The sequence below is a fragment of the Leptopilina boulardi genome, unplaced genomic scaffold, assembly GCF_019393585.1.
Source record: "Leptopilina boulardi isolate dan_hultmark-lab unplaced genomic scaffold, ZJU_Lbou_2.1 LbouV2_64, whole genome shotgun sequence".
Taxonomy (NCBI): Eukaryota; Metazoa; Arthropoda; class Insecta; order Hymenoptera; family Figitidae; genus Leptopilina; species Leptopilina boulardi.
This window is the reverse complement of record NW_026138010.1, coordinates 1083243-1108123: the sequence shown is the minus strand read 5'-3', so window position 1 is coordinate 1108123 and position 24881 is coordinate 1083243. Positions and strand designations below refer to the sequence as shown.

At 27.9% G+C, this 24881-nt stretch overlaps 1 protein-coding gene across 2 annotated transcripts; it reads right to left on the bottom strand.

The window, feature by feature from the left end:
• Positions 1–10714: 10714 nt before the first annotated feature.
• Positions 10715–24805, bottom strand: LOC127290432 (ankyrin-2-like). 2 transcript variants are annotated; one of them, XM_051318978.1, is made up of 2 exons: positions 23553–24805; positions 10715–12755 (listed from the first exon to the last, which is right to left on the bottom strand). In XM_051318978.1, the coding sequence occupies exon 2, from the start codon at positions 12729–12731 to the stop codon at positions 10752–10754; it is 1980 nt and encodes a 659-aa protein (XP_051174935.1). In that variant the 5' UTR covers positions 12732–12755; positions 23553–24805; the 3' UTR covers positions 10715–10751. The 2 variants fall into 2 exon arrangements, with proteins under 2 accessions (XP_051174935.1, XP_051174933.1); XM_051318976.1 differs by lacking the exon at positions 23553–24805 and adding an exon at positions 21697–22352.
• Positions 24806–24881: the final 76 nt, after the last annotated feature.

The following is a 24881-nucleotide window of genomic DNA, read 5'->3' as shown; positions in this document are numbered from 1 at the left end:
TCTTGTAGTTTTTATTAATTAAAAAATTATAAAAAAATATTTTTTAGGCAAAAAATTATAGAATTTTTCATTTTAAAAAATTCTTTCTTTAAAAATCGTTTATCATAAACGTTGCCTACTTCAGCTTCGTTCAATTAATTTAATTAAACAGAATTTAAGTGATTTGAATTTTTTTTTGCACGAATATAGAATTCGATTTTTCATTTGACCGAAATTACAAATGTTTGAACAAATAACAGACAAAATGATTTTGGCACAAAATTTTTAAATAAATCAATTACAATTTTCTATCTAATTTTCTTTTAACTTTTTTTAAAATTCTGTTGAATGAGAAATCTTTTAAATTAAGATTCTTTTAATAAAAAAAGTTGGGTAAATAAAATATCAACTATTTTAGATTTGGAGAGAAAAAAACAACATTAATTTAAATCTAAAATTATTCGATTTTCAAAAATGGAGAATGCACACGAAAATTAAGAAGGAAAATTTATAAGTTGTCAAAGAAATTCAAGTTTGTACCTGTTTGACTTACAACAGGAAATGGTATAAGTATTTAATATGAAAAGGCAAATAAAAGTGATGGCAGGTAAATCACATAAGACAATGAATTCAACTTGCGGAAACTATTTGAAAGGTGACGGGCATAGATATACGAGGATGCAAGAAGATTATACATTATAACACTAAGAATAGGCGTTAGTAAAATTTCCTTAACTTAGAGATGTCAATTTCAATTCTAAAACTTTTAAGGATTGAAAATTTTGCTATCTTATATAAATTATTATAAAAATAAAAATTATATCAATCAAAAGATTGATTTAAGAATAAAATTAATATTGTTGGTATAATTTTTAATATTCTCTAATATAATTTTAGAATAATTAAATTTGATATTCGTGGCTTTCTAATGACGTGATTTTAGGTATATTACATTTTAAAACCATTTTTACGAATATCTGTTCAAAATTTTCATAAACCTTAAATCCTTAACATTTCAAGTAATATCATAAAGAAAATCTTTCTAACTAGACAGGGAATTCATGGGTTATTCCTCTAATTAGAAAACTTTCCTTCAATAACCTGTATCTTTTCAAAGTACAAACAACAATAAACACACATAATGCATAAGACCTAAAATAATTTGTGGTTTTTGTGAGACTTATTCGAGGGTAAATCAAATATGGGTTTCTTCTAACTTTTACCAGCATTTGTTTTATATATTTGTTATTGTTGCAGATGACTTTTGTTGTACTGAAATTTTTTTTTTTTATCTTTTAGAACAATTATTTATATTATAATTATTAACATCATAATGATAACCTATTTATTATTATAGGGTAAGTGTAACAATTACGGCGAGTGCATCAATTACGACGCGTTCATAAAAAATAACTATTATTACTATTATATTTAATATAACTGTTCCAAAATGATTAAAAAAAATTATTTTAATCTTTTTTTGAAACAATTATTACTTATAAAGATGCACATTTAAACAATTATTAATTTAATTAATTGAGATCAAATTTTTTCCCTCGCCGTAATTGAAACATTTTTAAAATTTCCATTGGCTTCAATTACGGCGGGCAAAGTATCTTCAAAATACACGTAATTTTGGTCACCGAAACTGATACAAACACGCCGTAATAGAAAATTACGGTATTAGTTTTCATTTCTCATATTTGTTTAAATAATCAATTTTTATAAAGTGAATTTTTTTTAATATCTAAATAACATAAGCTTTTAGTTTAATAAGTCTTAAATTGAGTTTATACAATAGAAATATCGAATTTTCTATTTCAAAGTTATTTTGACTCGAATCGCGCCGTAATTAATACATTTACCCTATTAGGAAAATTTAATAATAGATTAATACGTTTCTTATTTCTTTTTTATCACTTTTTATTGAATAATAGGGTAAATGTACTAATTACGGCGCGATTCGAGTCAAAATACATTTGAAATAGAAAATTCGACATTTCTATTGTATAAAGTCAATTGAAGACTTATTAACAAACTAATTCCGTAATTTTCTTTTTTTTTTTATTCAAATAGTTTATTGAGATCATAAATTTGTACAGCAAGTATTACACGTAATTTTCTATTACGGCGCGTTTGTATCAGTTTCTGTGACCAAAATTACGTGTATTTTGAAGATACTTTTCCCACCGTAATCGAAGCCAATGGAAATCTTAAAAATGTTTCAATTACGGCGAGGGAAAAAATTTGATCTCAAATAATTTAATTAATAATTGTTTAAATGTGCATCTTTATAACTAATTGTATTAAAAAAGATTAAAATAATTTTTTTAAATCATTTTGCAACAGTTATATTAAATATATAACAGTAATAATAGTTATTTTTTATGAACGCGCCGTAATTGGTACACTTACCCTATATAAAAAAAAATTTGTAAGTAAATTTTTGGAATTAACGATATGATTTTGAATATCATACTCTTGAACCGAGATAACTGAATTTTTTCGTCTCGTAAAGCCTCGTCTGGTTTGCAACGAAGAGGGTTATTGTATCTTCTATAATCGCATGTCGGGTGGCCACAGACCAGGAAAATCCGGTATTAGCTTGGAATTTTGTTGACTGGGAAAATGTTGGTAATTTTTTTTTAAAGCTGTGGTTATAATTATATTTACATTAATAAAAAAAATAAAATAGTTGTGACTCAAATTTTAGTACAGAAACGATTTGGTTAGTTTCCCGCGATTATTTAAAAAAGTAAAATCCTAATACATATTTAATTTGTGGTTTTTTAGGTAAAAATTCCCTCACTTTTTTAATAATTTTTACAAAATTCTCTGACTTTTCCCTGATTTACAGTTTTTCCCAGACTTGCGGCCACATTGATTATATATATAACAAATAATATAATATCTCTTATACTAAATAAATAAATTAATCAATTTTTATAAAAATAATAAAGATATTAATAAGAAGAAATAATAAGATAAATAATGAAAAGAATAATAAATTAATTTTTTTAATGAATTATGAAGCTGGATGCTGTAAGGGGGTAAGCGCCATTTACTTAATGTGGTACGTATCCCTTTATAGCATCCATCCCCTCCATTTATGATTTATTTTTTTTTAGAAATTCAATATTTAAATCAGAAGGTATATTTTTCGTTAATTTTTAACAGTAATAATTGCTTCTAATTTGCACTTTTCATCCCAATTTTAAAATGTTATTTTTTTTATTGAATTTATCAAGGAAAGATAAATGAAAAAATACTATACAAATTTGGAAAATTAGAATTTTTGGTTATATTGTAAAAAAAAATTGTATTACAAAAAAGATTTTTCTTCTAGAGTAACAATATTTTCATAATAATTTGTAATAATTAATTTAAATAATTAATAATAATAAATTAATTTGTAATAATTCTATAAAAAGTTTGGAAAATATTCTATATTATTTTAAATCAGGTATTATTATTTTAATTTATTTTTATTAATAATAACTTTTTTGCGTTTAAAGTTTAAACTAGAAAATTAATTTGTTATTCTTATTTTACATTATTAAACATAGAAAGTCTAAAATATAGTTAGCATATATGTAAAGAAGTAGAAAACTATTAACCCAAAATTTTTTCGTTGCTGGATCGTTTGTATTTAAGAGAAAATAACTTAGCATTTTATTATTTGTTTCTTAATAAGGAAGAAAATATCTTGTTTTGCTTTTTTATGGCATCAAAATGTGTCCAGAAAGTTGAAAAAACAAAAAAAAATTTTTATTTGCGAAAAAATTTTTTTTGTAAAAATACTACAGACCTTTTCATGCTGATCGTTCTGTCCTTGTCTAGCGCATACAATGACGCATGAGTTGGAAGAGGACAGAATGATCAGCATGAAAAGGCCGTTTATTACCTACTTTTGTACAATTTAACTTTTTTAAAAAATTCAAATGAATTTGTGCTATATAATAACTTACTCGTATAACTATAAAAATTCATTTCAGGATTTCGCAGGACTTCTAGCTTTTGAGAATACTCTTTTTTATTAAAATCGATAAGTGGAAAAAAAGTGAAACCATATGTATGTATAATAAATAATTAAATAAAAGAATATTTTTTTTTATTATAAAGTAATAACAGGTACTAATGATTGTCACAACAAATTAAAGGTGAGTTTACAATATATAGGAGCTTCTACAATAGCTCCGTTTGGCAACTCCAACTCCAAGTCCAAGTCCAAGTCGGTTGGAGTTGGTTGCGCACGCATGGTGTTGCCAACCGTCGCCGAGTTGAAAATGAAAAAAAAAATTGTGCGTGATTTCGTTCTCACGAAGTAGTTGAGGTTATGTACCTTTAAAGCTGTAAACACGCTGTAAAGTTTAATAAATTATTTGTTGTTGTTGCTTTTGATGTTGCCACCTTCTCATCGTTTTTTAAAGAGAAGAAAAATATAAATTAAATTAAATTTTTCTTTTATAAATAACAAAATTTTTTTCCCCGAATAATACACACATGCATGAAGTAGTATAAGGAGTCCCGGTAAGAAGCGAGGAATAGAGAAAAATTGAAAGTTTGCAGACATAGAGCAGAAGTTGAGAATTTTTAATTTTTCTGAATAGGCGATTTTACGTTTTAACCCAATTCCTCACTGAACATCAAAATATCAGAAAAATGAATTCTTCTCTATTCCCAGTAGAGGTAAGTCAATAGAAAAGAATTCAAACTTCTTATTCTTCTTAATGCGCAAAGTTTCATATTTTCAAATTTTTCGTAGCGAATAGAGAAAAATTAAATGTTTGGAGAGTAAATTTTAAATATCTATTCCTTTCAATCGACAGTATCAAAATTTCTGAAGCGCATTGAAAGGAATAAGAAATTTGGAGAGTGAAGTGGATATGTCTATTCCTTTTAATTGACTGTGTCATGACATCAGGAGCGTATTTAGAGGAATAGAAAATTTGTAGATTAAATGAGGTATCTTTATGCCTTGCAATTGACTGCGTCAGGTTTTTAAGAGCATATTCAGAGGAATGGGAAATTTAGGGTATAAATTCAGTATTTCTATGCCTCGCAATCGCCTGAGTCAAGTTTTTAGGACCGTATTCAGAGGAATGGGAATTTTGTAATATGAATTAAATATTTCTATTTCTTGCAATCGACTGCGTCAGATTTCTAAAAGTGTATTGAAAGGAATGAAAAAACTGGCGAGTATATTAATAATTCCTAATCATTTCAATTTTTTTAAAAATATTATAAGAAGCGAAAGAAAATGAATATAAATTTTAAGATTTTAAAAGAATATAAGTTAATATTTACTTATTGACTAATTAAAGACATTTTTAAAAAAGTTGAATAAACAAATATTTTTACTGTAAATCTGAACTTTTTCAGTGTGTGTAAAAATGGAAGTGAAACAATAGTGTACTGAATTAAATTATTACCTAATTGTTAAACCTGCCTAGTAAGAAGGGAGGAATAGAGAAAGATTGAAATTTTGCATATATTAAGCATAAGTTGATCATTTTCAATTCTTCTGAATGGGTGAATTTACGTTTTTACTCAATTCCTCATTGAACATCAAAATATATAAAAAATAAATTCTTTTCTATTCACAGTAGAGATAACTCAATAGAAAAGAATTCAGGCTTCTTATATTTCTTAATGCGCGAAGTTTCTTATTTTCAAACTTTTGGAAGCGAATAGAAAAAAATTTAATGTTTGGAGAGTAAATTTTAAATGTCGCATTTTGGACCGCATTTAGAAGAATAGAAAATGTATAGAATAAATGAGGCATTTCTATGTTTTACAATTGACAGCGTCAGGTTGTTAAGAATAATATGTATAATTTAGAGTATAAATTTTGGCCAAGTCAATTAAGAAGAATTGATTTTTCTACTTTTTTTTGCTTCATCGAGGAATTGAATAAAAACGTGAATGCTCCCATTCAAAAGAATTGGAACTCTGAGTTCTTTTCAATTATTCGCCTCTTACCAGGAAATTATTTTTGTACTTGAATATTCTGTAAAATAGAATTTTAATAATACTAGTCAATATATGAGACCTGAACTATTTATTTATATTATATGGAAATATTTCCATATGCTTAAGAAAATTCTGGTAAAAAATTGAGTGCTGATTAAGTATTAGCATTGTATAAATTACATTAGTTTGTTAAAAAAATTTGCTATATCAACATTGTTACTTAATTTATTTTCGAAAAAATTGGAATGTATGCAGAATTCACTTGATTGAAATTTAAGTTCATGTCCATGTCATTCTAAATTAAAATGTCGAAGTTAATAAATTTCACATTAAAACTAGGTATTAAAATTCATATACCATTTTTGTGTTGTAAAGATGAAAAAATTTTGTAATTTTTATTTATTAACACAATTAATCATTTAAAACTATTTAAATTGACAAAATTATTAATTGATATCATTAATGTTCATAAAAATATATATATACGATAATATACTCTTTGTAATAATGAACATCTGAAAAGCTGTTTGATGACTTAACAAAATAATATAAGTATCTGTTTAATGTGTTCGTTATAAGAGACATTTTCTCAAAAATTTTTATAACCTCCCCTGGTCGAGTGCGTTAAGGCGCTCCCAGTGCGGTTGAGAGTTATGATGGTCGAGGGTTCGAGTCTCAGAGTCAACTCATCGGAAAATCCTAGTTTGAGAGATGAATAATCATTTTTTCTATTTTTTTCTATTCCCAGAACATATAAGTCAATAGAAAAGAATTCAAACTTCTTATTCTTCTTAATGCGCAAAGTTTCATATTTTCAAATTTTTGGTAGCGAATAGAGAAAAATTAAATGTTTGGAGAGTAAATTTTAAATATCTATTCCTTTCAATCGACAGTATCAAAATTTCTGAAGCGCATTGAAAGGAATAAGAAATTTGGAGAGTGAAGTGGATATGTCTATTCCTTTTAATTGACTGTGTCATTTTGGCCAAGTCAATTAAGAAGAATAGATTTTTCTACTTTTTTTTGCTTCATCGAGGAATTGAATAAAAACGTAAAATCACCCATTCAAAGGAATTCAGATTCTGAATTCTTTTCAATTCTTCGCTTCTTACCGGGGTCCCCACTATGCAAAATAAATATGTACCGAGTTTTCCGACAGCCTTTCAATTTGGTAGGTTAGCGATACTAGCGCGATTACCGGGGAAATTGTTGCAACTCAACTGGATAATGGCGGAAATGTATGTTTATTGAGAGAGATTTGTCGTCTGCACTCGACTCTTCACGAGCAGATACGAATCATCACGAAACATACATTTCCGCCATTATCCAGTTGAGTTGCAACAATTTCCCCGGTAATCGCGCTAGTATCGCTATCCTACCAAATTGAAAGTCTGGTCGGAAAACTCGGAACATGTTTTTCCTGAAATTGCCTATGCAGTGGGGGCTCCTTATACTACTTCGTGCACACATGCAATGAATTTAATATTTGTAATATATAAATATAGTAATAAAAAAATATACAATTAATAAGATGAACTATCAATACAAATTTTTTTTTTATATTTTTTATTGACATTATAATAAAAGTTTTTCATCATTTTGATTTCACAATATATTAAAAAGGTATTTTCATGAACATAACCTTACAATATTTTTACATTTCATCACTGTAAAAAAAATTTTGTGTCGATTTACACGCCGAATGTAAAATAACTTATTCAACAATGTTAATTTATTATGCTTTTACTATACTATTTTAATGTTATTTTCAGAATTAAATTCAGATTAGAGTATTTAGATTATAGTGTTTAAAATGTTTGTAGAGTCTTAAATGTTTTTTTTCTTCTAATAAGAAATCTGTTTGTCAGGGAAAAAGTTATTATTTACATGGAAAAATGGAGAATTCAGGAAATTGGATTACAAAAATATTATGGCAACGCATAAAGAAATTAACTTTTTAAAGAATTATCACATATAGTAATTATATTCAATGAATTTTAGACGAAAAAATTCATTCATAAAATATTAAACTTTGAAAATTATCTGCATTTTCTAATATTAAAATAAGCAAAAAATATTGTAAGGTTATGTTCATGACAATACCTTTTTAATATATTGTGAAATCAAAATGATGAAAAACTTTTCCCAAGTAGCACGATATATCAACCAGATGTTACGGCGATATCACCGGGGAATGTCACCGTGACATCAGGAAAATGTCAAAATGTCCGCCTTACGGTGATATCACACGGTGACATCGTGGTGATATCATGGTGACATCAAGGTGATAACACAGTCATATCACAGTGATATCATGGTGATATCACCGTGATATCATGTTGATATTTTACAGGGATTTAAAATTTTTTAAAAATTATTATTTTTTACTATTTTTTTTATTATTTTTATTATTTTTTTTATTTATTATTATTTTCTAAATTATTAAAAATTTTAAGTCCCTGTAAAATATCAACATGATATCACGGTGATATCACCATGATATCACCGTGATATGACTGTGATATCACCTTGATGTCACCATGATATCACCTCGATGTCACCGTGTGATATCACCGTAAGGCGGACATTTTGACATTTTCCTGATGTCACGGTGACATTCCCCGGTGATATCACCGTGACATCTGGTTGATATATCGTGCTACTTGGGTTATTATAATGTCAATAAAAAACAAAAAAAATTTTGTATTGACAGTTCATCTCATTTATTGTATATTTATTACTATATTTATATATTACAAATATAAAATTCATTGCATGTGTGTATTATTCGGGGAAAAAAAATTTGTTGTTTATAAAAGAAAAATTTAATTTAATTTATATTTTTCTTCTCTTTAAAAAACGATGAGACGGCGGCAACATCAACAACAACAATAAATAATTTATTAAACTTTACAGCGTGTTTACAGCTTTAAAGGTACATAACCTCAACTATGTATTTCGTGAGCACGAGATCACGCACAATTTTTTTTTTCATTTTCAACTCGGCGACAGTTGGCAACACCATGCGTGCGCAACCAACTCCAACCGACTTGGACTTGGACTTGGAATTGCCAAACGGAGCTATTGTAGAAGCTCCTTATATAATAGTATTGGGAACGGTGGTCTAGTAACAATCTAGTAACTTTGACCCATTCTCTCCCTCCATTTTGTTATTTCAACTCTTTCTAACCTATTAGTTGAAGAGAGACAAAGAAAGAAAATGGAGGGAGAGAATGGGTCCCCACCAGATGGCGTATTGCAGTTTAGCCGATCCCAATATGGAGATTGGAGATGGACCAGAGTTCGCTACTAAAATTACTTTATATAATAATTTAAAGTAAAACGTCTGAAATGTGACATTTTTGGGGAGTTTTTCTCAATTGATAGACCTTTTCATGCTAAACGTTCTGTCCTTATCTAGAGCATACAATGACGCATGAGTTAGAAGAAGACAAAATGATCATAATGAAAAGGTCTATAGACCTAAAAGGTCTAAGCAGAATATGTAGCTTCGCGAACGACTTTTGTGAATCTCTTGTGCGTTGGCCTTTAGAAAAGGACAGAAGTATATTCGTATCCTTTTCTATCTCATGCATCTCGTTCGCGAATTATTGTGCGTTAGCCTTTTCATGCTGATCGTTCTGTCTTTATCTAACGCATACAATGACGCATGAGTTGGAAAATGTTTAACAGACAACAGACCCAAAAGAAACTTTAAGGCCAGGTCCAAGTCGAGTCAGCTGTTCCTTTGAAGTTTCAATGGAACAGCTGACACGACTTGGACCTGGCCTTAACAATCTAATAATACATATCACAAGTTGAGAAACATAGCGCAACAATAAATATTCTAGAAAAAGTCGAATTAAAGTTAAAAAAAATTTTGTGCTGATATAAATGAATTTATAACACATCCGTGTTCCTTATATAGAATGTTTAAAAAAGACTATTGGATAGCCATAACTTTTATATAAATTAATCGGTTCATGCAGAAACAGGGTATAATTATTACACAAAAAAATTATCTAACAATCAATTGGGAACGGTGGTCTAGTAACAATCTAGTAACTTTGACCCATTCTCTCCCTCCATTTTGTTTTTTCAACTCTTTCTAACCTATTAGTTGAAGAGAGACAAAGAAAGAAAATGGAGGGAGAGAATGGGTCCCCACCAGATGGCGTATTGCAGTTTAGCCGATCCCAATAAAAGCTATTTTTTTTGTAAGTATAAAAATTTTTTTCAACTCTTATTTTTAATTACTTTTCTATTAACGCATATAAGTTTCAAAAATTTAGTTTTTTTATTTTTTATTCATGAAAATTTGAATTTAATGTGATGTTTATATTAAATTTTTTAATTAATATGTTTTTAGTAAAAAATATACTTGTGAATTATTTTTTGTGTTAATTTTTTAAAATGTTAATATTAAATATTAATTTTGCTATTTTAATTGCTATAGTGTAGTTTTAACTGATTTGTATTAAGGAGAATGGAGACCCTAACATAACCTTAAAATTGAAAAATAGTTTTGCAAACAAAGTTTTAATAAAAATTTGTATATATATATATATATATATATATATATATATAGTTGATGGGAATTTGTGAAACAAAGAAAAGGATTATAAATTGATTAGAAGTAAAACAAGATTTTCAATTTCTTATAAAGAGATAACATTTATTATAATAAGTATAAAAATAATTAAGCCAGTTTTTATTTATAAGAATAATATCTAACATATTTACAGTTATTATTTTAAATGACTTACATTTCTGGTAAATAAGATAGTGTGACGTAGATTTTAAAAGTTTTCATTAGACAAACTTGTACCCAGAACTCGGAAATCATGTGAGGAAAGATTTCCCAAAATTTTTTCAGTGACAAGAATTGGCACCTTAAGTGCCCCACAATGAAAAATAAAATCGGAACTTTTATTAACAAAAATCTCTAAACTTTTAACCCTTTCAAATTGCTTTCTTAACAAGTAATTATAACAAGGAAATTCATTTTTGAATTCCGAATTCGCTGTTTTGAAACTTAAAATTTTTCTCAATTTTGTATTATTGAAAATCTGAACAGTACTATAAAAATTCCTTGTTAAGAAATCAAAATAAGATATTGTTAATTCTTCCGAAATTTTTGTCATTTTCAATTTTGTAATTTCGCATTTACATTTGTCAAAATGATCGATAATTTTTTTCTGCATATCACAATCGTTTTCATCATAGAAACGCTGTATATTTTTAAGCGATTCATTTTTATACAAAGTTATATATGATATAAAAAGTTTATGTTTAGCTATTTCCCTAACCTCAACGTCAACAAATTTTTTATTCAAAATTGAGTAATCCGCACCTAGTTCCAATAAGTACTCGACAACATTAGGCGAAGAACAACGAAGTGCTTCATATAATCCACTTGAAAATTCAGCATTAACATTCGCTCCATTATCGACGAGGAATTCTAACATTTTCAGATTTAACGAACTGTTTAATGAAAATATAAATGGAGTATGATTGCGTTGATTTTTTGTTTCAATATCGACACCCTGTTCTAATAACAGTCTAACAATTTCAAAGGCATTTCCAATGCATGCATGATGTAAAGCCGAATTTCCTTGACTATCCACAGCTCGAACATTTGCACCAAATTCAAGAAGAAGTTTTACTTCTTCCAAACGATCACAACGACAAGCGTATAATAAGGGTAATTCTAGATAACGACTCTGAAATTCCGGATTAGCTCCGTTTTCTAGTAAGAGTTTCATTATTGTACGATTGATAGTTTTTTCGTCGAATGTTTTACAACTGCCGAACATATTAAGAAAAGTTTGATTAAGCCGTTTTTTGAGAACCTGTCCATAATTTGATCCACAAACCAGATGCAATGGATATCCGATATCAAACGACCCTGTATTACAATCGGCTCCGAAATTCAAGAGAAGCTCACAAATTTCTTCGTTTTGTAAAAATGCTGCAATGTGCAGTGGTGTTATTTGTTTTTGAATCTGGCAGTTCGGGTTTGCGCCGTTTTCTAAAAGAAAGAGCACAACTTCCGGAAGTTGAGCAATCACTGCTAAATGAAGAGGTGTTACATTATTTCTTCCTTTAGCATTCAATACGACCCTGCACTCGTTTAGAATTAATTGTAAAATATCGGTTCTTCCAATTTTCGCAACAAAGAAAATGAAAGGCACATAATCTTGTTCTTCTAGAAATAATTGGAACCTATTGCGCAAAAGAGAATTTATTAGATTTTCGGTATCTTGAAACTCGCAAAAATCTGATTGTAATCTTGTGGGTGAAATTACATTTTGTAACGAATATTCCGCGATTTTAATAAGACATTTACTTAATATAACTCCTACAATTTCTTCCGAACCAATTACTAAAGCATCCAAAAGTAAAGTATAATTATTTTTTTGAATTATTTCTGCATTATTTAAAAAAGCCCTAATCATTGAAGCAGAATGTTTTAAAGCATAAAAAATTGGAGTTTTTCCCTCTAGGTTCCTGGCGTGAACATCTGATCCAAGTTGCAATAATCGAATCGCAGCCTCTGGTGTTCCATCCTTAGCAACAATATGCAAAAATGTATCGTTGCTAAATTTGTCTCTCACAAGAGAATTTTTTTGCGTGATTAATTCATTGATGCGAGCTTCGTCATTTCTTTTGACTGCATTTTTAAATTGATTAGTAACGTCCCCAGCGAAAATCTGTTGAATCCTTCCAATACTCGCCATTTGCATTTGTCTACTTATTTCTCGAACGTTGTGCATCATGATTCAAAAGGTCTGCAAAGTTTTCTGAAAACGAAAAATATAAATTTCATTTTTTGCAAGTTATTAAAAAATACATTTTAAGTGTAAAGATTAAAACCAAAAGTTAGTGTGACTCCATAAATTTTCGTATTTTTAAATTAAAAAGCAATTTATAATAAAAAGTGTTTTAGTAAAAGAGGGGAGGAATGGGGATAGTTTTTGGATCAAAACTTTATTTTTTTAATTTTTTGTGACTATTTTACTATATATAGAACTTTTAGTACACGTACAAACACAACTCTTGGCATGATCAATTAATTAAACTTCAATACGATTATAGAAATTTTGCTTGTTTTTCGAAAATACTGATTTTTCAAAAAACGTGGGGAATTGTGCATATTTTTTAGAATATTCTTTATTCAAATGATGAAATGTGATAAGTAAGATAATTTACATAGAAGAATAAAGTAATAATAATAATTGAATTAGACTAGGTAATAAATGTTATTTGCAGTAAATACAGATGTAAAAAGTCTCATCTCACTATATAGAGAACAATATTTAAATTACATAAAACATTCAAATTATTATAATTAATGCGAAAAAAATAGAGTGCGTACTAGAATTAAAAACTTATAATAATTATGAATTATTCTTATGACATTTTACTCCAAATTCAAAATCAAAAAAAGTGCTGAACTTGAAAATTATTAAAATTTTTTTTTTTAAATTACCTCCCACTTTCAAAAAATTAAATTTTTTTAGAGTTCTGACTTTCTTTAACATAGTTCTAAATTTCCTGATAGTTTTTAGAAATAGTTCCGGGGGTTAATTGTTAACAAATCGATTTTTCATGATGTGGGGCTAACTTCACGCAGCCCTCCACTTTAAAAAAAATAAAAAAAATTTTAGAGTTCTGAATAGTTGTAACAGAGTTCTAGAGTTCTCTTTTTTTGAAAAATAGTTTTGTACATGTACAATCGAAAATTTTTTTTATTTTAAAAAATATTTATATTACGAGTTCTGCCAGTTCTGATATGTGTTCTGTTTACCCCTCACGAAGTTCTACAAAAAACAGTCCTAAATTTTTTTTTTAAACTTAAAATTAAACATTAAACATTTCTATTAAACAAAATTTTGATTTTGTAGAATTTTTATTTAACTATGAACTTAGATAAAGCAGATTTTCTAATATATAAAAGTTTCATATAACACAATTTCCATTTAACAAAATTGATATCTAGAAAAATTTTCATATAAAGAATTTTTATTTATCAGAATTGTTCTTTCGTCGAATTTCTATTTATCCGAATATTAACTTAAAAGTATTTTAATTAACAGAATTTCCAATAAAATAATTTCTATATAACAAAATTCACATTTAACAAAAATTTTATTCAAGAAATTCCTGTTCAATCTAATTTTTTTACATTCTCATCATAATGAGAAGGTATTTTTATAGAATTATCATTTAACAGTAATTCTTCTTAGCTAAATTTTTAAGACAGGGAATTTCTACTTCACAGTTACTTTATTTGACCAAAGTTTCACTTATCCGAATTTTTATTAGATAGAAATGTTAAACTGTCGAATTTTCATTTGATCGAACTTTTATATATCAGATTATCCACTTGGTATACAAATTTCAGCAGGAGTTTTAAAATCAACCAATCACAATTTTCTTAATAATTTTTGATTAGTTGATTTTAAAACTCCCGCTGAAATATGTATACCAAGTGGATAATCTGATATATAAAAGTTCGATCAAATGAAAATTCGACAGTTTAACATTTCTATCTAATAAAAATTCGGATAAGTGAAACTTTGGTCAAATAAAGTAACTGTGCAATAGAAATTCGCTGTCTTAAAAATTTAGCTAAGAAGAATTACTGTTAAATGATAATTCTATATAAATAAAAATTAGATGGAACAGGAATTTCTTGAATAAAACTTTTGTTAAATGTGAATTTTTTTATATAGAAATTATTTTAATTGGAAATTCTGTTAATTAAAATACTTTTAAGTTAATATTTGGATAAATAGAAGTTTTGACAAAAGAACAATTCTGATAAATAAAAATTCTTTTTTATGAAAATTTTTCTAGATATCAATTTTGTTAAATGGAAATTGTGTTATTTAAAAATTCTATATACTAGAAAATCTGCTTTATCTAAGTTCAGTTAAAAAGAAATTCTACAAAATCAAAATTTTGTTTAATAGAAATGTTTAATTATTAAAATTGGGCTCATTATAAAATCTCTTTTTTATAATTCTACTGAATGTAAATTCGATAATTTTTAATTTGACATTTCAAAAATTCAGTCAAGTCTAATGAAGGGTATATGCATGCGTCCCAAATTTATTATCATAGAAACTACAGTACTTTCAATAGACAACAATGAAAATATTTAAAAATTCAGTTATAACTGTTCTGATAGTAGTTCCATTTTCTCCCACTAAATTCTACAAAAAGTCCCTTAATGGGGGGCAAATAGGACTTCAATCATAACGTCTGGAACTCAATTTTGAAAGATTTTAATTTCTTTTTTGAAATTTTAAGGTCATGTAGTTTTTGTTATTTTAAGTTTAGAAAAAAATTTAAGATTGTTTTTTGTAGAACATAGTGGGGTTTAAACGGCACTCACACACTGAAGGACTTTTTGTTTCAAAAATTAATATAATTTGTTTCAAAATGAGGATAACTGTATTTTTGTACTATTTAGTCGTATGAACGTACTAGTTTCTAACCAAATAATACCAAAAATTAGTATGGACCATACTAATTTTTGGTATTATTTGGTATGGACCATACTAATTTTTGGTATTATTTGGTTAGAAACTAGTACGTTCATACGACTAAATAGTACAAAAATACAGTTATCCTCATTTTGAAACAAATTATATTAATTTTTGAAACAAAAAGTCTTTCAGTGCATCAGAACTTGTGCAACTCGTAACCCAGACAGCACAAAAACTTGCAACAACCTTGCAGCATTATAAAAATTCCAGTTTCCCAAGCTTGCGCGGCAAGCTTCCAACAAGATTGCCTCAAGTAACAAAATGTCCCACTTTAGCAAGCTTGCAATGAAAGGTTGCTGCAAGCTTTCAAAAAAATGTTGCCGCAATTTTGCAATGACAGATTGTTGCAACCTTGCAGTGAAAGCTTAATGTAGCTTGCAATAAAAGGTTCATATGTGCTTAAGACAAGCTTACAATATGCTTGCTGCAATTGTTACTTGAGGCAATCTTGCTTGTAATTGTAATTTTCATTAATTAATAATTACACCTTATAAAATGAAAATGAAACAAAAGTTGAAAAAAATTATTTGGATAATTGTTTCGTTTACTCTCTGAATCTGAATTAGTAAAAATGTTTACTAATTTAAATTAGTGACTCACTTTTTGCATATGAATTAGTAAAATTTTACTAATTATTAGTAACTTTTACTAACAATTAGTAAAATTTAAGAAAGATTCACTTTTTACTAATTCATAAGCAAAAATTGAGTCACTAATTTAAATTAGTAAACATTTTTACTAATTCAGATTTAGAGAGAAAAAAATGTCATAAAATGCTATAAATGTATTTTCACTAGTTTTAAAAAATTTTTAAATATGGCAACCAGGCCTGGCCCTGGTCGGGCCCATAGAAATTTACTAACCCGGGCCAGAACAGGAAATCGGATCGGGGCCAGGTCGGTAATCGGGATGAAAAATGTCATTTTCTGCACGTGACATAACCCACATAGCACGACTTCTTGCTGGGAGGTTACTGTAACGATATCTGTAGGGTTTGTAAGGTTACCGTGTAAGCCTGCAGTAAACTTGAGGTGATCTTAAAACTTCCGCCTTACAGTAAGCTTACACAGTAAAGCTAAGGTAAGCTTACACAGTAAGGTCGTGGTAAGTTTACATGGTAAGGTTGTGGTAAGCTTACACGGTAAGGTTGTTGTAAGCTTCCCGTAAGGTTACTGTAAGGTTGATGTAAGGTTACTGTAAACATAGAATGTTGTTAATAAATAAAATTTATTAATATTTATGCGCAGTAGTTTTCTATGGCACATACGGCTGCGCAGTAACTTTTATTTGACAAAGCCTATTGGGGTTCATAAAGTACTTTACCAAATATATAATTTTTTATACAAAAAAATTTATAATATAATATATAATATAATATAATTATTTTTAATATATTTTCATATTACTTTATATTAACAGTAACCTTACAGCAACCTTACAGTAACCTTACAGTAACCTTACAACAACCTTACCGTGTAAGCTTACCACAACCTTACCATGTAAACTTACCACGACCTTACTGTGTAAGCTTACCTTAGCTTTACTGTGTAAGCTTACTGTAAGGCGGAAGTTTTAAGATCACCTCAAGTTTACTGCAGGCTTACACGGTAACCTTACAAACCCTACAGATATCGTTACAGTAACCTCCCAGCAAGAAGTCGTGCTATGTGGGAAATATCATTTGACATAAAACTCATTTCACTTGAATTTAAATTAACATAATTGTACATTGACATAAAATTTATTTAACATAATATATAGTCACTTGTCATAAATTCCATTTGACATAAGTTTTATTTGATATAAATTTCATTTGACATAAAATTCATTTAATATAAATCTCATTTGTCATAAAAATGCGCATTGGCTATCCTTGTCTTACATATAAGCAACTTTTATGCCAAATAAATTTTATATCAAATAAGTTTTCCCAAGTAGCACGGTATATCACTCGAATATCATGGTGATATCCAGCGGGAATATTCCTGTGACATGCAGATGATATCAAAATATTCATGGTGATATCACACGGTGATATTCCTGTGACATTCGTGCGATATCACACGGTGATATCACTGTGACATTCGTGTGATATTGAGGGAATATTCCCTCAATATCACACGAATATTCCCAGTTCATCAATTTTTTCAAATTTTTATATTTTTTTCTTTTAATTACTTTAATTATACTAATTATATTAATTAACGTAATTAAAAGAAAAAAATAAAAAAAATATGAAAAAATTGATGAACTGGGAATATTCGTGTGATATTGAGGGAATATTCCCTTAATATCATACGAATGTCACAGTGATATCGCACGAATGCCACAGGAATATCACTGTGTGATATCACCATGGAGCGGACATTTTGATATCATCTGAATGTCACAGGAATATTCCCGCTGGATATCACCATGATATTCGAGTGATATACTGTGCTACTTGGGTTATGTCAAATGAGATATATATTAAATGAACTTTACGTCAAATGAAATTTATGTCATATAAGATTTACCTATGTATATCAAATTAATTTTACGTTAAATGATTTTATGTCAAATGAAATTTGGGGTTTAATCATGCGAAAAAAATTTTTTCGAAAATGTCAAAGTTCAGCACTATTTTTTATTTTGAATTTGGAGTAAAATTTCATAAGGATAAGTTGTAGAACTCTTGATGAAGACGCCAAAACTTTGGTCAAATTCACTAAAACTTTAAATTTAAAAAATTTTTCAAAATTATAAGTTTTTAAATAAATTTTGAAATTTTGCGGAACTATTTTTTGTTTTATAAGAGAACTCTATTTACTATCAAAATAATAAGGCAGAACTCTTTTTTTTTTACAAAAATTATAGTGCTCAGTGTAGTTAGCACCTTATTTTTTTAATATCATGCTTTTTTGTCTAAATCTACGGAACTATGGAATTAAAACTTATAGAAATGTAGAACTATTGCTAATCTACCCAGAACGCAGCATACTTTTTTCATTTTTTAAGATAGTGGTGCCAACTGCACATGACTGGAGGGAATCAATGAATCATCCCTTATTCTCAGAATTTATAAATTTATAAATATAAAAATGTTTAATTATAATCCTGTTAAAAATGAAGATTTGGTAACGCAAAAATTCTGTCCTCAAAAGTTTATGGGACACATGATTATGTTCTAAAAATCATTAGTTAGAATAATCTTCATTTTATGGAATTTCATTTGTCATAATTATTTTTGAGCCAAATTTTTATTTGTTCGAATTAGTATTTTGCAGAATTTTCATTAAAACGGTTTTCTATATTAAGTACAAAATTTTTATACAATCGGAAATTCACTTCACAGAATGTTTATTTGCTCAAATTTCTATTTGTCAGAATTTTTATTTGCTCAAATTTTCGTTTAAGGCCATCCGGGAAAAATCCCTAACCTAAAAGTGTTTTCCCGCGCGAGATATTACTCGTAAATAACTTAAAATATCTTGTTCGGATTTGTCGGATTAATTAGATGAGGGCGAGTCGATTAAGAATCATCTTCATTTTTACAAGTAATTTTGTGGTTACAAAAGTTGGATTTTTGACAGAAGTGGGGACAGTAGGGGAGGCGAGCACACAGACATTGAATCTATGTGTCAGTGGCCCAGAAGGTGGCGCCTATTCTAGCTAGTGGCCGCTGCTGAACTAACTTACCCCAAATTACTCCACTTTAAATCTTTAATAAAATAATTTCCTCACAATATTATTGAAAAAATGGAGAAGAGCCCCACTCAGTGACCCTTCCTCTATTATTCTTCCAAATGCCAACTCGAAATACTTTATCCTTTAAAGATGAGAAGAAATTTACGAAACCCCTTTTTGCCAATGTTTAAACATTTTTTTCAATAATTATTTATCAAGATTATGCAAAATTCCGAGAAGAGCTCCTGGCAGGGTACCTTCCTCTATTATTTCCAAAAAATTACAACCTAAAATATTCTATTTTTTTCAAATGAGAAGAAATCTACAAAACCATTATTTTCTCCCGGATGCCCTTAATATAACAGGAATTTTAAAGAATTTTTATTGGGCAGAATTTTATTTCAGATGAATTTTCATTTCTTCGAATTATTATTTGATATAATTTCCATATAACCAATTTTTTATACTTTACGTACAGAAATTTTACTTAACCAAAAAATCATTTAAACAGAATTTCTAATTGATAGAATTTTTATTTGTCCGAAGTTGCAAACGACCGAACAAAATATCGACAGAAAGTTTTCGGCGCGATTTTTAAAATCAACCAATGAAAAATTATCCGGTTGATTTTAAAATTCACGCCGAAATCTTTCTGTCGATTGTTTGTTCAGCCATTTTCAATTTATGAGCCGAAAGTTCTGAACGTTCATATGAACGAAATATTTTTTTCAATCTATAAATAATTAAAAATTATGATGACCATGTAAAATAAAACAGTAAATTAAACAATTATTAAATTAATAACTTCTTTTTAGATATTTTAAACAATATTTTGTAATAAAATTCGTACTTAAAGAAGTAACAAAACAAATTTCGTTCATATGAACGTTTAAAATTTTTGGCTCATTGCAATTTCGGATTTAAATGAAAATTCTATCAATTTGGAAATACTGTTAAATGATTTTTCGGTTAAGTAAAAATTCTGTAGTATGAAAAATCGATTATATGGAAATTATATCAAATAATAATTCGAACAAATGAAAATTCATCTGAAATAAAATTCTATGCAATCAAATTCTACCCAATAAAAATTCTTTAAAATGCCTATTATATTAAATGAAAATTTGAGCAAATAAAAATTCTGTGAAGTGAATTTTCGATTGTATAAAAATTATGTACTTAATATAGAAAACCGTTTTAATGAAAATTCTGCAAAATTCTAATTCGAACAAATAAAAATTTGGCTCAAAAATAATTATGACAAATGAAATTCGTTTAACTCCGAGGTCTAGGAAGCCAGTCAGAAAAATTGGCGTTCTTATCGCCGCCGATTTCTCGAAAACTATAAAGGCGCTCCCATACCTTTTTGGCTGCCTGCAGGTTATCATGGCAACGCATGAGAGTGAGTGCGACAGAAAATTTAAAAATTCAAATTTTCTGTCTCACTCACACTTGTGCGATGCCATGGTAACCTGCATGCAGGCAGGCAGTTAAAAGGGTGTGTGAGTGTGCCATAAGTCATATTTTCAAGATTTTTGTTTAATTCGATTACTTTGGATCTAATCTCGATGCCAAATTTTGTCAAATTTGAAAATGAAATTTTTTAAAGTTTTCTATGTCACCGACCGGTTAAAGATTTAACATGTTAGTATACAGCGCTACTGCTGACAGTATCCACTATACCTATTTATGTATTATGGTAAAAATAAACATGGCTGCCGAAACTGTCACTTTGTTTTTTTCGTGCCGTTATTCGAGGAAAAAAATGTGGAGCGATCCGCGATCGTGTAGTGTGGTGTTGGTGTACATAGTATAGTCACATTATTGCCAATTGCAGAAATTTTGCACCGGAATAATATCAAAACATAACCTCAATCATGGATGTATTCTGTTTAAGAATTGTTGTAATTAACTGGTCCACCACAATTCTTGAACAGAGTAAATCCATAATTGAGGTTATGTTTTGATATTATTCTGGAACAAAATTTTAGCAATTGGCAATAATGTGGCATTTCGTTTTGAATATTTTTTAATTTAATTGTTTGGAAATTATTTTCAGTTTATTCTAATTTTATGCACTGACAAATTTTTTATTTGATTCAAATAATCGGTTACTTGATTATTATCAAATAATTATTATTTGAGTCAAAGAAATGGTATTTGTTTCAAATAAAAAAATTATTGGTTCAAGTACAATTTATTTAATTCAAATAAAAATTATTTGGTTCAAGTAAATATTTATTTGATAATAGTCAAGCAACCGATTATTTGAATCAAATAAATTTTTTTTCAGTGTGTTTATGTACAAAATAAATACTAAATAATAATCTTATAAAATATATTTTAATTAATTAAAAAAGACGTTGTCACGATAAAAACTCTCCGTCCGAGTAATAAATATACATACCCCGCTTTAATTTTTTTTAAATATATACGTATTTAAAAATAAATTCCAATTCATTGAAATAAAAAGTTTGGTAAATATATAATATTATAATTTATACTGAGTGTGGATACTTACGATTTACAATTTTTTGTATAATATTTATTACAAGTAATCCACAAATGTTTCACAATTCGCACTGCAGAACTTGTTTTTCAATCTATATTAGTTTTTGTCAATAGATAAAAACTGAAAACTATCTATATAACTAAAGAATACTTTTCGAATGGAGAATATATTCTTGAAAATTTAAAAAAACACACTTCCGTCACTTAAACTTATCAGTATTTATAGAAAACTTTTATAAAAAAGGATATTCTTAAAATTTTTTAAAGACAGTTCCGAAACTCTTGACAATTTAGCACCGAATGATGATGATCAGCGTATTAGACTCACGAGTTCTCAGTGGAGGGGAAGGGATCATCTAAGGAAAGGGAAGATCATTAAAAGCTAATTACATATTTTAGACAAATCATTTAAAACTAATTAGTATAAGCCATTATAAATCAATTTGCATGTCAATAGTAATTACAATTTTGCTATTAGTATATACTGAAAATTTCTTTCTTTCAAATAATCGGTCACTTGACTATTATAAAATAAATATTTACAGACTTAAATCGAAATTTATTTGGTCAAGTAAATATTTATTTGACAATAATCAAGTAACCGATTATATTTAAATCAAATAATTTTTTTTTCACTGTGTGCAATAGAAAATTGTCAATGGTTGTACAAAATACATCATACATTAGAAAATAAAAAATAAATTAATAAATAATTGGTGAATCAAAATATGTACTTTAAAAACTATTCTTATGATAAAATAACAATTAGAGGCAAAAAACTCCCCAATACCATTTTTCAGTTCAATCGAATGCAATTCTTTACTATTTAATTTTTAAACTCAAAAAACAGTGTAACAAAATTTATTTTGCAAATTATAAATTTATTTATTAGTGTAGGGAAGAGTGGGGCAAATCCGGGTACATTTTTGTAATTCTCGGTTATAAAGAATCTATCAAACAAATTAGTTTAAGTCTCGTTGAAAATTCTTCCTTGAATATTAGAGAACGAGAAAATAAGGTCGATATGACATAAACAAATATTTTTGGTCAATTTAAACTAGGTTTTCCAACAAACTGCAAAGCACCCGGTTTTGCCCCGATGGTGGGGCAAAATCGGGTACTATCAAGAAAATATATAAATCATGGAATATTCATTTACATTATAGAAAATAATTAATATTCAATAAATTTGATCAAAATATATTATATTAATAATAAATAACAGCAGTTAAATCTTTTAAAACGAAATTTTTCATATTTTTATTAATTTTATTGTTATTAATTAATTAATTAATTTTAATTTTTATCGTTTATTCATCGATATGGAAAAAAATTGAAATATCGAATTTTGCCCCACCGTTTGGTACCCGGTTTTTCCCCGCACTGCATTTTTTAACAAAATGTTAAATTCTCAGATTATTGTTAATAATTTAACAATTACTTTTAAAGAAAATTATTCGTAAATAAATGCTGAAAACGATGTTATACTTGCCGAAACGAATATATCGACACAAAAAGTTTTATATAAGTCATTTACTTTCGATAAAAAATGTATTTTCTTTTGACCTAAAATTTAAAATCGTATAAAATATAATAAATAATTTTTTATATTGGGATCTGACATGGGGGCGGGGCCTAAAGCAATATGGCGTAAATTGGGTAACACTTTTAGTGAATTTACATGGGAATAACATGGAATGCAGAAAATGTTCATTTCTATGGACAGTATTTGCACATGGGCAGGTACAAATCCTGCTCAACGAAAATTTATTGAAGGTGAACGCGTTTTGCAAGCCGGGCACATTATAAAGTGTGGTGTAAATCGTGTAATTTTGGTTTTGGTTTCGGAAATTTATGGAAAATTACGCTTAAATTTTTCGCTACAGTACTGCCACAGCCTCTCACAGAACATTTAATTCTGCAGGAAGATTCCTCACGCGGTAAAAATGTAACTTCATTCATAATGATAAAATAATTAACAATGACAGCGGAACTACAATTGCAAGTGACACAAACAGTTATCCAAAACTAGTTATATTTTTCAACACCAGATGGCATGTGTACGAATGTCAGATCCCATATTAAAATGATGTTGGTTGTAATATAAAAGATATATGTAAAGGGTGACACAAATGGAAATACCTATCATGGAAAACTGGGGGTACCCGGTTTGACCCGCCTACCTGGTTTTGCCCCACTCTTTCCTACTAATAGCAAAATTGTTATTACTATAGACATGCAAATTGACTTATAATATAGAGCTTATATTAATTAGGTTTAAATGATTTGTCTAAACTGTGTAATTAGCTTTAAATGACCTCGTCGATAATGGAGCGAATGTTAATGCTGAATTTTAGGGCGCATGATTATTTCATTGGCGATTCAAACAGCTACACTAGCGCCACAGTTGAACTAATTTAGGCGTGACTCGCTCTAAAGCAGTCTCTGTTTTGACAGTTTATTTCAAATTATTTAATTATTCTGATATTTTTATTGCGTTTGTAAAATTATTTTTAAGCGTTAAATAAAAAAAAATAATTTAAAACACATGGAGTGCTACAGAGCGAGTCACGCCTAAATTAGTTCAACTGTGGCGCTAGTGTAGCTGTTTGAATCGCCAATAATCTGAATCATTTTAGAAATTTCATTTTATAGAATTTCATTTTATTCGAACTTGTGTTTTTCGAATTAATGTTTAATAGAATTTAAATTAACAAGAATTTATACTTAACAGAATTTCTATGTGATAAAATTCTTATTTAACAACATATTCTTTCAACATAATTTCCATTTAGGACACTTTTTATTCAAACACATTCTTCTTAACACGAATTTTTATTTATCAGAATTCTTATTAAACAGAATTTCGCCTGAGTCGAATTTTTAAATGCCAGAATTTTAATTAAATCAAATCTTCATTTGTCCGAATTTTTATTAACACAAAATGTCATTGAATAGAAATCTTAAAACTTAGAATTTTCATTTATCCTGCAAAAGGTCGAATAATGAAATTGGCGCCGAAATATTTCTGCCATTTCATTATTCGACCATTTGCAGGATAAATGAAAATTCTAAGTTTTAAGATTTCTATTCAATGACATTTTGTGTTAATAAAAATTCGGACAAATGAAGATTTGATTTAATTAAAATTCTGGCATTTAAAAATTCGACTCAGGTGAAATTCTGTAAAAAAAA

What these genes read in the sequence shown, in the direction of transcription:
- LOC127290432 (XM_051318978.1), bottom strand. Translation starts at nt 12,731, where the DNA reads ATGATGCACAACGTTCGAGAAATAAGTAGACAAATGCAAATGGCGAGT.